This window comes from Myotis davidii, unplaced genomic scaffold (assembly GCF_000327345.1).
Source record: "Myotis davidii unplaced genomic scaffold, ASM32734v1 scaffold221, whole genome shotgun sequence".
Classification (NCBI taxonomy): Eukaryota; Metazoa; Chordata; class Mammalia; order Chiroptera; family Vespertilionidae; genus Myotis; species Myotis davidii.
In genome coordinates, this window is record NW_006293349.1 from 4,737,402 (window position 1) to 4,752,924 (window position 15,523).

A 15,523-nucleotide genomic window follows, 5' to 3' on the forward strand; every position below is an offset into this window, starting at 1 on the left:
CCCATATCTTGTTTAGTTTTCCATCCTTACATGAATATAAGAGGAAATGTGTGAAAGCTGAAGGATTCCAAGCTCCAAACATTAGAATATTACTCACTGGATGACATAAGGAATGTTATTCAACCTTCCTCAGCTTATTCATCCTCTAGTCAATGGCAACAGTAATGGGCATGCCATTGGGCTGTTTTGAGACTTACTACACAATATCCTGTTTCAAATGCTTAGCGCTGCATCTGAAACACAATAATTAGATTTCTGAGTAAACATGTTGCCTTGCCTATTCATCTATAGGTTTCCTTATAAATACACATTGCTGGGGGAAATCAAGGAAATGGCAGTAGAATTTCGGCTTGTATTTCCCATGTATGTTTCAAAAAAATTCATGTAGTTTGGTTCATAAGATAATTTGCATCTTATGTGGCCCATATTGAGTATTTAGGAAAGAAAGGAACAACAGATTTTAAAAATAGTCACTTAAGTTCATGGCATCATTATGAAATGGTGATGGAAAGCTTTAATGATTACTGTAAGATGAGTCATTTTGGCAAACAAGAGAGAAGTAGCCACTACAACTTTATTAGTGAGACAGAAACACCTAAGAAAAAAATCATGTGGTTGGACTTGAATCTGGGCTCCTAGTCAATGCATTTCTTATAAGGCAAGAAAGTGAAATAGACAGGGAGGCTGTTGACCAGACTGCCCAACAGAAAACCATTTTCTGGACCAAAAATGATGTTGATGTCCAATGAAATATGGGGTGGGCAAATATAGGTTTACAGCTGTTCATCTGGAAAAAGACACGCAGGTTATGCTTATTACACTAGCTTTTTAATAGTGTTTCGCAGACTCGTGACTGTAAGCCTACTTTTGCCCATCCCCGTGTGATGAAGATACAGCTACATCTTTTACTGCCTCTTATTCCTAGAGATCACATCTTGCCATCTCCACTCAGTGTCAAACAGCATTAGAAAATAAATGGAAAATTTACAAAGAAAAGACTAAGGATCTCCTTTAGACCCAAAGTCAGAATCCCAATTTATTTAGAGTCAGACCTGGTTAATCAAAGTTACTTTGGTCCCTCCATCATTATTCAGATCAAAACCCTTTTAGATGCACACGTCAATGGAGGAGGCCTTCAGCAATCCTGGCTTACTAATTAAATCCTGGAGAAAACGAAGCCTATGAATGAGCTCTGGATGGCTTATCAATTGTGATTAAGTTTTCTCCGTGGCTCAGTATTTATTTTCAGAGTATAACCAACGCAGAAGGGACCAGAATGGGGAGATGTGAATGAATCAGATGGATGCAATTGCATACGCTGACAAGAACTTAGAGGCTGGCAGGTAAGAGAGATTTTGTTACCAAACGTCATTAGTCATAATCACAGCTTCATGAATGCTTATTAGGGGTATTGTCCACTGATTACCACTTGGCTACTGTCAGAGACAGCTGTCCTATATGATCCTGAATAAGCAAATCCCTCCCTCAGTCCTTGCTGGTTCTTGGCTTCTGGGAGTCAGCAGTTACTTCTTCTTTTTTCCTTCTATTCCATTTGCCCTAAGTCCTATTTCTCACTTTTTCTTCATTAGATATGGTGGATGGATTGATTTTTCATAATTTGTTTGCTCTGTGCCTTCCTTTCTAGTTCCCCGAGACCTACTCTGAGAGTAGCATATTGATCCTCCTCCTCTCCTGCTGGGGAAGGTCCTATAACTCTCACTTCTTGCTGTCACTTTCACTCACAGGTGGAGTAGCAACGATCGGTTTGCTCTGGCAAATAAGAAGTGAGTGGAGCACCAACCAGTCCAGCTCCTCCCCCCACCCCCCAGGCACCCTTCCAAAAGGACATCCACATCGTGAGGCAAAGAATCCCGTAGGAGGAAAAACTACATAAAAACTGAAACCCAAACCGGAAAGCCAGCATTGCTGTCCATGATGACGGATGCTTTTCTCTTCTGCTAATTCTTAGGAACTGTGGTCGTCACCAGCACAATATCAGAACATTATCAATTACTAACAATCCATCAATGATAGGCTTAAGATAACCTTTTCAAGAATATGAGACCATCTTCTTTCTCATTTACCACCCTGCCCCAGCCAGCACACACAGAACTGTTAATACAATTCCCTGGAATAGAAATACCTGTTACCCAAGAGGTATTTTCAATACAACAGATGTCTCCTGGCACTATTCCCTAACTGCATTGAAGGAAGTTCATATTTTATAGCAATATTATTTTTTCCTGGCCATGCCTCTATTGTCCTCAGAAATGTTGACTTTCCAGAAAGATGCATACTTGCCATTAAGGACAACTATCACAGGACACAAAGGTTTCTTTAACGCGTGTGATTTCAATGTCTCACAGCTACTGTGAAAACTCGACTTCATGGTAAAGCACTGCTTTCGTGAGTCAGGCTCTGCTCATTGGGTTGGGCGTTTTCCCTGCCTGCGATGCTGCTCAGCTCTGGGAGCCACTGTATGCAAAAGGGAAGCCTGACAAGCTACAGAGCATTATCTGTGACTTTGTTATTCTTTCCCTCACTTTCTGTACAGAGTGCTTTAACGCTCTAACTCGGAGCGCTGTGGAGTCCCAGGCTGCCTGTGTCAGGAAGGACAGGTGTCATCAGAAGCAACGTCCACCACCAATACAGTCTTCACAACAATCTACTCAACGGCTGGAGGGCATTTTGCAGAGCTGCTAACCTCAGCATCTTCTTGCCTTCAAGCCCAAATCCAGCAGACAATGCTATTACTCAAAACATACAAATGCATCCATGCATAGAGAGGTGTCTGTATATTTGAGAACTGGGTGCTCAATCTAGATTTTTAATAATATTAGTCAACTGCCTGCACTTCATTAAATAACATGTATTAAACCTACCAATATCACAGTGGGGAAGGCCTGGAGAGGGGGCAGGAGAGGGGTGTAGGGCTCAATGTGGAAGGAAAGGGAGCCAGCTGTAATACTTTCAACAAAAAGACCAATTTAAAAAAATAAAATCTACCAACGCCCTCATGGTAGATTTTCTCTTCCAGAAATGATCTGAAATGCAACAAGACATAGACTAAGAATAAGGTACGCTTTGCACAAAGGAACAGAGGCTTGTCTAGCCAATACATAGTCTGAATTATTATCTGAAGATAACAACAAAAAAAAGCAAGACATGGTTTTGGGGCTGGGACTCCATCCAGCAGGTTCAGGGAGTCGTCAGGGTCACAGACATACCGGTGGCGCACGAGCCCTCCGCCGCCACGAGTATCTCGCTCTGCTGCTTGCAGGCCGCCTGGCGCAGGTAGCACTCGTTCTGGTAGCTCTCCCCGTTGGAGCCGCACACCGGCACGTAGTCGCTGTTGCACTGGGGAGACACAGAGGGACCCCTGTGGTTAGCACCCAGTCTGCACAGCTCTGACTTGGTGAACAGAAATCATCATTTACAGTAGGAAGCGCCTGTCTTCCTTTCAGCGATCCTCATTGCCTCCAATCGTCGTTGACCTTGCAAAGGAATCATTCAAAGGCACACAAAAGCAAGCCAAGCCAGCCAGCCAGTCGTTTGATTCGGATTGAAAAGGAGCCTTCTAAATTGATCAGGCAATTCCAGCAAAGTGATCAGACAAGCAATACGAAAAAGAGATAGCAACAAATATTACCAATATTATTTAATACTGTTTTTCTGACACATGGCCCATCGGGCTTGGTGGGAAAAAGAAAACATGCTACAGGCTAAAAGCTATTAGGAAATAGGCAATGTCTACATTTGGAGAGCAAAAGTGTCTAACTGAAATGCCAGAGAATTCAGCTAGTCTTTAGCATGATTATTTTTTCTGTTGAATTTTAATCTTTACAAATTTCTAAGTATTTGATAAGACCTTTGGATTACCACTTAATTTTTATATCATTAGATATGGGATATTGATGTAGATACAGTGTAGAGAGAAATGAAGTACAGGAAAAAATTCAGCAACTAATGAACTACATGTAAACTTTATTGACTATTCAAAACTATGACTATTATATATTTCATAAAGAGAAAAGTTCAGTTTAAAGAAAGTCTTATTATTTTTTTTAAATATATTTTATTGATTTTTTACAGAGAGGAAGGGAGAGAGATAGATAGTCAGAAACATCGATGAGAGAGAAACATCGATCAGCTGCCTCCTGCACGTCCCCCACCGGGGATGCGGCCGCAACCCAGGTACATGCCCCTGACCGAATCGAACCCGGGACCTTTCAGTCCGCAGGCCGACGCTCTATCCACTGAGCCAAACCGGTTTCGGAAGAAAGTCTTATTATTAAGAAGTACACATTTTACAATGGAAATCAGGCAACCTGCAGGGGACACTCATCCTATCTAATAAAGATGGAATATGCAAATCGACCATCACTTCACAACAAAGATGGCGGTGCCCACAGCCAATAAGGAGGGAATGTGCAAATTGACACGACAAAGATGGCGGCAGCTGGACCAGGAAGCTTGCTTCGTCGCCATGGCAATGATGCAGGCGTTCCGCCCCTCTCCGGCTGCTGCAGGCCTCTGGGCAGCGTGCAAAGGCGGAAGGCGGCTCTGGGCCGAAGCGAAGGTGGTACTGGCAGCCAGGGGAAGGAAGACCTATTCTTGCACGAATCTTCGTGCATCAGGCCTCTAGTCATAATATAATCACAGCCTAAGGCAGTTGTCGGCAAACTGTGGCTCGCGAGCCACATACGGCTCTTTGGCCCCTTGAGTGTGGCTCTTCCACAAAATACCGACTTCTGCACATGGGCCATGAAGTTTCAATCACACTATACATGCGTTCCTGCACGTGGTATTTTGTGGAAGAGCCACACTCAAGGGGCCAAAGGGCTTCATGTGGCTCACGAGACGCAGTTTGCCGACCACTGGCCTAAGGCATTGGAGGTACTTGGCTGTGTCCCAGGCCTGTGAACTATGCCAGAGATGATTATCTCGTGATGACCACTACAGATGCGTTTCATTGTTTAATCACAACAAATATAAGGATGAAGATGATTATTTACAAATACCCCACCTATGCCCAAAACTGAGCAGAGCCAATCAGATATACACATGTATGTGAAAACACTTCGCTGTCTTCTACTTCTTGTTAAAATATTTGGATTTTTAATGTGTCATAAATGCATAACACTTTGCAATAAACCAACAATCTAGTGAGATGCCTAGGAAAGGTTTGATATATATGGTAATAAACCTAAAATCCTACCATAAGGTAAATTCAACTCAAGGATTTATGCAACAAAAGAGGAAATTCTCAATAAAGTTACAATCTGATGGTAAAACCTGAGATTTATATTTTACTCTATTTCCTTATGATATCTGTAATTTCTCCCTCCCAATCAACCGGTTATCTGTTGCTCTTTGCTTTTATGTAACATTGGCTTAATCATCCTAACACTTTACAATGGTATAAGTCAATGTTCTCTGAAATGAAAGTCATTTTATGAGCCGTATTTTGGTATCAACTAATGAAAAATTTAAATATAGTTTTTTACTAACAGTGATATACTTTTCTTCCAATAGTAAATCCAAATTCAATGACACTAATATTAGAATCACCGTAATTGCTAATAAGGCGATTTAGACATTAAATCATATTCATTTAGCAATTAAATATTATTAAAATGATTTAATTATTTAAAATATGGCATATTTTAGAAATCTTTATTTCAACAATTTCTAATCTAGTCATTCTGGATAACACTCTCTACAATAATTCCTTTCCACAGTTATATTATTGGCTCCCAGACTCAGTCTGTCCACATGATTATGTTTTGATTGAAAATTTTGCTAATGAGAATCTTTAACTCAATAACTAATTCTGGTCAGGTGACACATGTGTAAGTCAGCTTTCCATATGCTTTCTAAATACATAAAGATAAATATATATATTGCCTACATCTGAAAATCGACCAACCACAGGACTGAACATCATCGTTACTGCAGAAAAAGGCAACAGCACAATGCCAGTGAAAGCTGAATCGTCCAGTGAGCGGTGCTGAGGAGACACCCATGAGGGGGGCTGGTGCTCATGCCAGAGGCATGGCCACGTGGATGGATGGGAGCTTGACAAGGTGGTGTGTCCAGGACCAGGCGCAGGAGAACCTAGAGAGGACGTATGAGGGCGCACTGACACCACAAGGGTGCCGGAGCAAGTGGAGGAGCGACTGTAAGAGTAAACACCTGGTGACAGTCAGCGGGCCTGCTGGCCCTGCAGTAGGCATGAGTCCTAACCAGGGCGGTGATTGGACTGGTCAGCCTCGCATGCGGGGTCCTCGCATTCCTGTCACTGGTCACCTTCCCATCTCTAGCTCCAGCCCTGGTTACAATACTTGGTGTGCTGATTATTTGGGTCCACGTTTTCCTCTCTGATTCCTTGAGTTTCCCTATTTATCTTCCTCCTCTGCCTCCGCAGATTACTGGGATGTAGGGCTGGGAGTGCTCGTACACAAGGCTGAGATGCATCTTAAAATATCGAATAAGCTGCTAACGTGCTCATGTGCCACGTCTGAGGGGAGGGGCACGCCACATGCGAGCAGTGCTAGAAGCAGCTCCAGCTCCCTGCGCACGCCAGGCGGCAGCTCAGGCCGGAGCTGCGGAGAGCTTAGCTGCGGATTATCAGCAGGATGCTCCGGCCTGAAGGGCCCTGCCTGGCACTCGCTGGTAAGAACCACAGTGGAGGGAGCATCCGCTACGTCACGAAGGCTCAGGAGTGACGCCTCGTCCGGGCTCTCCCCATTCTCTCACTGCCTTGCTGTAGGACTTTGTGTAGATCGCTCAACGATGACACATTTAACAAGTTTATACCTCAGTTTCCCCATTTGAAATGGTTAACGGGGGCATTTAGGAGGGTTAGCAGAGTCGTGTTTTTAAAACACTTTGTACTATTTACTTATAAAAAGAAATAGAAACAATTTGTGTTTTCACTGGCAGAGCCATCACCATCCAACATGGACTCTTAAACATGCATGTCTAAAATTAGAAAAATAAATTAAAACAGGAAAAGCCTAGCATAAAAATAAGCTCACTGCTACATTAAAATATGCCAAGTTGTTTGGAATAGTTTTTTAGTGGTAATCATAATACTGCTCAGTTGAAAATGAAGGGACATATTCAGATGTTAAGTGACTTGCTAAAGGCTACAGAGTTGGCTGGTGAGAGAAGAAATAAGACTCGGGCCCAGATGGTTAGGCCCATAAATGTATGTGTTGTACAAACTTCCTCTCGGGGGAAAAAGTGATTCTATTTCTCGTAAGATGTCTTAGACTCAAGTTTATTTTCCAAATATGTGTTTTTCAGTAGAATGGTTTTGTTCCAAAATGCCCACATTGCTGAAGAAAGCGGCTACACGCCACACTGGCAGATTCCACGACTTGACACTAGAATATACGGAATTCATTTTGCTATAAATGGACAAAAAACGTATGTGAGAAGTTTCTATGTGAATGATTACTTGTTTGGTTAGTAAGGATCTCATTTAGCTGAGATTTCAGCATCTAGAAACTATGCATAACTTCTATTTTATATACTGTCTGCACCTTCCCTCGAATCTGGCATGTAGAAGGCTCTCCACAGATGTTAAGTGAATCCTGCTATATTCCCAGTTGTTCCAGGCTTGGGAATAATTTTTTAGATATGCTATGTTTCTCTTCCAAAAGAGAAAAAAATAAAAAGCCTGCATTATGGCCCAACCCTTTGATCATTTCATAGCTATCTTTTACTTCTTTCTCAGTGACTACTTTTATTTTTTTTAATCATTTTATTTTAAAAATTAAAAATAAATCTCTATTGTTGAAAATATTATATATGTCTCCTCCTTTTTCCTCCCCATTGACCCCTTCTAGCCTGCCCTCAAGTCCCCCCACCTCCCCCCAGGCCTTCACCACCCTATTGTCTGTAACCATGGGTTATGCATACAACGTGTTTGGTTGATCTTTTCCCACCCACCCCTGCCTTCCCTCTGAGATTCCACAGTCTGTTCCATGCTTCTATGTCTCTGCATCTATGTATGTTTCTGTATATGGAAACATTTTTATGATTTTAAGAGTGGGCAGGCCTGTGACTATGGTGCTAGGTCATTAAAGGATCCAGCTTCTACCCGGTTCTTTCTCTCTCTATGGATGCTTGCCCTTGAAATCCAGCCACTGTGCTCTGAGGAAACCCAAACTAGTCCATACAGAGATTCACAGAAAGGACCAAGGTTCCCAGCTGACAGTCAGACATGAGCACAGAACCAAACCTTCCAGTTCCCTCCCTCACTCAGCCAACGCCCAGGGGAGAAGAGATGAGCTGTCTCCATTAAGGCATGTCCAATTACAGATTCATAAGCAAAATATTGTTCATTGTTTTGTGCCACTAAGTTCTGGAAAACTTGTTATGCAGTCCTAGTAAGTGGAATAATTGCAGATTTAAAGCATGGCATATTAGATAAAAAAGTTGAATGTTTGGGTGAGTAATACCCAGAACACATTAAGGCTTCATCATATTTTTAAATTATAAAGTGATAATTGATCATTGTTTGTCCAGTGTTATATACGAATAACTGCATGTCTGCCTTCCTTCCTTCCTTCCTTCCTTCCTTCCTTTTCTTCCTTCCTTCCCTCCTTCCTTCCTTCCCTCCTTCCTTCCTTCCTTCCTTCCTTCCTTCCTTCCCTCCTTCCCTCCTTCCCTCCTTCCCTCCTTCCTTCCTTCTCCTTTCATCCATCCATCTATGTACATATCTATCCATCCCTCCATTGTCTCTAAATGTTCATCTCCACAAATGACTTACCAGATAGCCCAGCACACCCCTGGTATACGGATGGGAATGTAGGATACACAAGGTTGAAACCCATTTCTGGAACTCATATCATCACCTAAGAATTCGTTGTACTACTTTTTAAGAAATATGTTTTCATTGATTTTAAAGAAAGACAGGGAGAGGGGGAGAGAGAGAGAAACATCAATGAGAGAGAAATATCAATTGGCTGCCTCCTGCCTGCCCCCTACTGAGGATGGAGCACAAAACTGGGACATGTGCCTTGAAGGAGAATCGAACCAGGGACCCCTTGGTGCATGGGGCAATGCTCAACCAACTGAGCCACACTGGCCAGGGTGGTTGTACTACTTGTGACATTAAGAGTCCTCCACAATAAATTTGTACTTTTGTAGTTATTACTAATATTTTTATTAGCATGCATAATATTCTAGGAAAATATTTGGCTTCGTGTCAAAGGACTCCATTCTTGCTTTAGGATCACCACTCAATGGTAAGTTATTATATTCATGGGCCTTAACTTCCTCATCTTTAAAAAGAGAAAATAATTATTTCACTCACTTGTGAGAAATAAATGAGATATAGAAGTCCCTCCATGATTTCAGTTACCAGCAGTTAATATCAGTTGGAAAATATTAAACTGAAAATTCTCGAAATCAAATCCATTGCTTTCAACTGGGGCGCCTTTCTGCAGAGCGTGATAGAAGCTCACACCAACCAGGCCATCCACCGGGTGTGAATCACCCCTTTGTCCAGGGGCTCCCTGCCCATTAGTCACCTAGTAGCTACCGTGGTTATCAGCTCTGCTGGAGTATCGCAGTGCTTGTGTGCACATAACCCTTATTTTACTAAATGGCCTCAAGCACAACAGGGGTGATTCTGGCAACCCGGATATGCCATCAAGTGCTTCCTTTGCGTGATAAGGTAAACACAGTACAAGACATTGTGTGTGAGGGGCAGAACATGTGGACGTAACTACTACAGTCTATGCTTTTATTTGTCTATTCTATTATAGTTATTGCTGCTCATCACTTACTGTGCCTCCTTTATAAATTAAACTGCCATAGGTATGTAAATATGGGAAAAGGCATAGTACCTAGGGTTCAGTGCAGCCCTTGGTTTCATTCCCACCAGGACACAAGGACCATTGGGTATGTTTGAAGGGAGGATACATGGATTGTAAATTAGAAAAGAGGTGAAGGCTCCCTGTCTGTGAGTCTCCCTCTATCTTGCTTGTTAGTTCGCTTTGTTCATTAGAGTCCACATACGAGGGAAATCCTGTGGCGCTGTCTTTTCTCTGACTGGCTCCTTTCAGAGAGCAGGCTGACAGCTGGGGGAGGGAGTGGGGAGAGGCATTGAGCAAAACAGGAAAAAAAAAAGAGAAAAAAACTCATGGACACAGACAACAGTGTGGTACTTGTAGGTTTTGGGGGCAGGGGGGGAGGGGTAGTGGAGGAGGGTGTAGGGGGACAAATGGCAACGATGGAGACTTGACTTGGGTGGCGAACACACGTTACAGTGTACAGGGGACGTGCTATAGAATCATGCAACTGAAACCTATAGAATTTTGTTAATCAGTGTCATCCCAATCAATTCAATTATAAATATAACTAAATAAAATAAAAATTAAAGAAATGAAGGAACTACATGTTCACTTTAGTGCTCCAATAAAAATCTAAATTGGAAAACATTTGTCGAAACCGGTTTGGCTCAGTGGATAGAGCGTCGGCCTGCGGACTGAAGGGTCCCAGGTTCGACCCGGTCAAGGGCATGTACCTGGGTTGCGGGCACATCCCCAAAAACATTTTCAATTATATACACATACACCCATTTCTCTTTGAAATTTATCTCTCAGCCAAAAAGATGATAGTGTGTATGTTAATGGAATGAAAGAATTGTGACCTTTTATTGTTCAGAATAGTACACAGGACAATAGATTTTCAGGAAATCTCTATCATAGTGGTTCTCAACCTGTGGGTCGCGACCCCTTTGGGGGTCTAATGACCCTTTCACAGGGGTCGCCTAAGACCATCAGAACACACATATATAATTACATATTGTTTTTGTGATTAATCACTATGCTTTAATTATGTTCAATTTGTAACAATGAAATTGGGGGTCACTACAACGAGGAACTGTATTAGGGTTGCAGCATTAGGAAGGCTGAGAACCACTGCTCTATCAGATACCAGGGAATTAAATAAAAACACACAAATCCATTGAAAAGTATTGGGAAAAGACTGACTCCAGATACTCTTAGCCCAAAATAGCCTATCTTTTATACTTTGTACAACTTGTTCATTTTCTTTGATCTTCAACTGAATTCAGCCATTGTAGATTCTTGGTAGGTGCAGAGTCTAAATATTCCACTAAGAAAATGTTTCTTTTCTCCTGACACACTGACAACTATTGTAAAGCATAAACTAATGGCAGTAGTGATCTAGCAATAAACTTAAAATGTTACAGAACATTTACATTTCTCGTTTCGTATTCAAACTTGCAGTCCTCCCTCCCTCCATCTATTACACTCAAGGACTGTTTAAATTAATGACATATTTAGCTGGCTGACCAACGCATGAAAAACACAAATCTCTTTGTTGATAAAAGTTTTACCAAAACCTTTTGTGGAACCTGAAAACTGAACACCATTCCTTTAATAAGAAAATTGTACATTTTCCTTTAGTAGCATGCATCCTCCAGAATGTTGTGAACTCCTCCCCCCCGCCCCCCAACACTTTTCAGAATCTGTAGAATTATCACTCTCCATTTCAGGAACATTCTTCTTGATTCATTATACACTGTATATGAGCTCACTTCTTATGGCTACCCTTGGTTATGAAAATAAGACACATTTATAGGAATCACACACTGAAAGTAGAAGAAATCCACCAAATTCTGTGGGTCTTTAATGATTTGTTCAATTGTATTTTCCTTTCAGTTAACATTTGGGGAAAGTCTGAATTGAGATTCTCATGTTCTATCTCTCTTACTAGTATGTAGTTCATTGAAAGAACACCATTACATTGTTCATTGTGGCTGGAAACCAACTGGGTGGTGTCACAAGCATATTAAATATGCAGGAATATGTTTCTAACACTATGGAACCGTCTACAACAGTGGTTCTCAACCTTCTGGCCCTTTAAATACAGTTCCTCATGTTATGACCCAACCATAAATTATTTTTGTTGCTACTTCATAACTGTAATGTTGCTACTGTTATGAATCGTAATGCAAATATCTGATATGCAGGATGGTCTTAGGCGACCCCTGTGAAAGGGTCTTTCGACCGCCAAAGCGGTCGTGACCCACAGGTTGAGAACCACTGGTCTATATGATTAGGGTTGGTCATAGCAGTGCTCACCCACCAGGAGGTAGTGTGCTTTACAAATATCAGTTTCATTGTGGTTTTTTTTATAAAGAAGAAAATAATATCCAAGAAGCTTTTAGTTTATCTATAAACCAAAGTATAGTTAATTGTGAATTCTCTTATCTCTCTCACAGGAAGATTGAATTCAATCTAAAATATTTAAATTTCATCAATAATCTAAATATTACCTACTATAACAAACATTTAGACCTGAACTTGATGTTTATTGTTCTTATTTGTTCTATATCCTTAATTGCTTTTAAAATCTTAAAAAATTTTTCCCCAATCGTACCTATATAGTTTTGTTAATCCAAATATTTCCTGGTTGAACCTAATGTGAGAATTCATGTGTATTTACAATAATTCAGTAACACTCAAAGGTGAATATAAGACATTAGTATGATATTTGAAGTTCCGTATGATTATATAAACATTTTGAGAGAAATGAAGGTTTATAATTTACATGGGAGGAAGCATTTGTTAGATGATGACTATAATAATGACATTAATAGTTCTATCATTAATAATTACTGATAATCTAGTTTTGATGACAACAGTGCTGCAATCTCTTTTTATTTGCATTTATTTTTTTAACATGCAGCAAAGGCCATCTTTCTCCTGTTTATGAAATCGCTTGTGGCTATCTGTGCTCTTTCGGATTTCTGGGAGATACATTTATAATTGCATATGGTGCATTGACATATATGAACAAGTTCCATGATTTCCCAAACTAACACAATAGTTCTGAAGTCACATTGCGAAGGAGTTCATTTAAAAATTTCACCAGATTGCCAGGATAATAAGAGCGAAGACCATGCAAACAGAGTGCAATTTTCTCCAAAGATGATAGCCCCAATCAAACGGGAACAATACGTGAAATTAAGCCAGTCAGAGGAAGACAAATAGCACATGATTTCACTCCTATGGCGTGTAATAAACAAACTGAACCACCAAGCAAAATAGAGGCAAACTCATAGAGGGGAGGTAGCTAGCTCCTAGGTCCAGGGGTGAGGGTAGAGGGACTGAGCAAAAAAAGAAAAGAGAGAGAGAGAGAACTCATGGACATGGACAACAGTGTGGGAATTGCCAGGATAGGGGTGGGGGTGGGGGTGGAAGAGAGCATAGAGGGGACAAGTGGTGATGGAAAAACTAAAATAAAATAAAACATTTTTAAAAAGGAACAAAAGTCCAGGTCCACACTCCCACTGGCTGTTGACTATTACCCCTAGTAGCTGACTGATAAAATGCACGCCGGAGAGACACAGACACATGATTTTCCTTTGGCACACCAGAGGAACACCCTGGAACCTTCTACCTCTATGGCATGCTAACTGTGGCATATGCATTTCTAAAAAAAAAAATGGTGCCTTCCTGACACCAGCCGGCTCCCTCCCCGTGCCTGTGCGTGGTGCCAGCTTGCCTTTTAGCCTGCACAGCCATGAGCTGCCAAGAGGTGGGTTGTAAAGGCAGAGCCTCACTTGGTAGTCTCAATAATGAATTAGAAGACGCAAGCAGCGGACTTCTTACCTTGAACTGACAGACACAAGTCACAGTGTCTCCAATCCTTAAGCACTCCCCGTCAAATTTACAGGTGTTGGTGTCACAGAGGAAGAGATCATTTTCTCGGTCGTCGTAGCCTCAAATGTAAAGAGGACACTCCAGTCATTAAAACTGTCATAGACTTTAACAAAAACAGTGGTCTCTTGAAGCTTTAATTACCCTAAATTTTAATTCGGACAACCACAGCAAGGTCATTCTATTGATAACCTAAAAAAAATCTAATTAAGTAATCAATATTTGTTTCTTTTCTTCACATTGCCTTTCTCTTTTAATATCTTTTTTTTAGTAGTGCTCTTTTATTTTAGCTTGGGTTGAAACTGACAATGCTGAATGGATACTCAACACTGGCATCCTGGCTTCCTCACTGTTTTCTCATTAAGTGAACTATAGTTTATGACCCCCACAGGCCACATTTTTAAAGAGAACTACTGACGGTCTCTGAATGACATTTCACCAGTTCTCCATCTTTAATCATCCTTTTGCTTTACGGTCTGAAACAAGCCCTTATTTGGAGTTTCTCCAGACAAAGAGAAACAAAGCCCCAAATAATAAAGATAAACAGGCGCAGTGTTTGCTGTGATGGTCTGTCTGGCTCGAATGAAGATTGATCCCCCGTAAGTTAACAGGGGTAGGGGTGGGGGTGCCCGGGTCTTGACAATCTGCCTGGAAAGCCAGTCCATTCTCTCTAGCTCCTGCAGATCCCTTTAAGAAATCCGGCTAATAATAAATTTCTTCATTGCCAACCTCAATCTCTAAAATAATACTCCAGTGAGGGATGAAGCAAACCGGTCATGTTGGACTACAAGGCTATCACCATCTCAAACAATTGATTTTGCAGGTTGTTTCATATTCCTATGACAAAGCACCTGACGGCTAAGTGGGAATTCGTCTTTCCGAAATGACATACGTGCACACGTGAACCACGCAGGAGTAAGTTACAGAAAACATGTTGAGTTTTAGAAAAACGCCAAATGTAGAAATTGTTAACAACAGAACAAAGCAATCTATTGACCCAAACCAAATAGGGTTGCAAATCTTAACTGGTACTTACAAAGCCCCAGCTACAGTGATGCACAGTGATTTTTCTAGAGTAATTTCTATAACCAAGAGCCCAGGGCGCTATGCTTTCGCCCTGAAGTTACAGTTGGTCATGCCGTCCTCCCCAAAGTTCCCTGCGCTTCAGCTCACATACATGCTCCCAACGCCGCTCCATTCACAGCCAGGCTCAACTGCAGAAGGACCACAGGGACAGACGCTGGAAAATGGCATGCCCGCTTGCTAAAGCTAGAACAGCCCAGGCCTGCGGGACAACACCGGCTTCTGATGGAGCTGAAATGCCAAGGGACTAGCTGGCATCACCCTCCGGGCGCGCTAAGGGCTGCCCCTCTCACTCGGAAAGGCTAAGGCAGCCGGAGAGGAGAGCGGCAACTTCCACCCCGGCGGGCGGCAGCTTCATGAGGCTTCAGCCCAGCCACGCCGGCCAAGCCCGGCTCTCTGACCCCCAAGGGCCCCGGGAGAAGGAAGAGCGCCAGCTCGCTCAGGAGGTCCGCTCAGCACTGGAGGGGTCAGCCCTGCCCACCGGTTCGGTCCGGTTCCCTCGTTCCCTGCACCGGGGCGGGTGAGCCGGAGGCTCGGTCCTGCCCATGCCCGGCCTGGGAGCCCTGCGTGTGAATGATTCTGTCCTCAACTTCCCTGAGCCACCAGGAGCTTGGGGTGCAGGAGAGGCGTCTGTGGGCTGCCCAAGCAAGGTCTTTTGCAGCCAAGGAGAGAGAGGGAGGGAGGGAAGGAGGGAAGGGGAGAGGGAGGGAAGGAGAGAGGAAGAGAGGGAG

The 15,523-nt window shown here is 42.3% G+C and overlaps 1 protein-coding gene across 1 annotated transcript in view; it reads right to left on the reverse strand.

Moving 5' to 3' along the window:
* Positions 1–15,150, reverse strand: part of TMEFF2 (transmembrane protein with EGF like and two follistatin like domains 2) — a 241,593-nt gene extending 226,443 nt beyond the window's left edge. The window contains exons 1-4 of the mRNA XM_015566119.1: positions 15,086–15,150; positions 14,887–15,023; positions 13,662–13,771; positions 3,228–3,357 (exon numbers count right to left, since the gene is read on the reverse strand). Coding sequence (XP_015421605.1) covers positions 3,228–3,357; positions 13,662–13,771; positions 14,887–15,023; positions 15,086–15,150 — 442 coding nt within the window. The remainder of the gene's footprint in view (positions 1–3,227; positions 3,358–13,661; positions 13,772–14,886; positions 15,024–15,085) is intronic.
* Between the last annotated feature and the right edge of the window lie 373 nt (positions 15,151–15,523).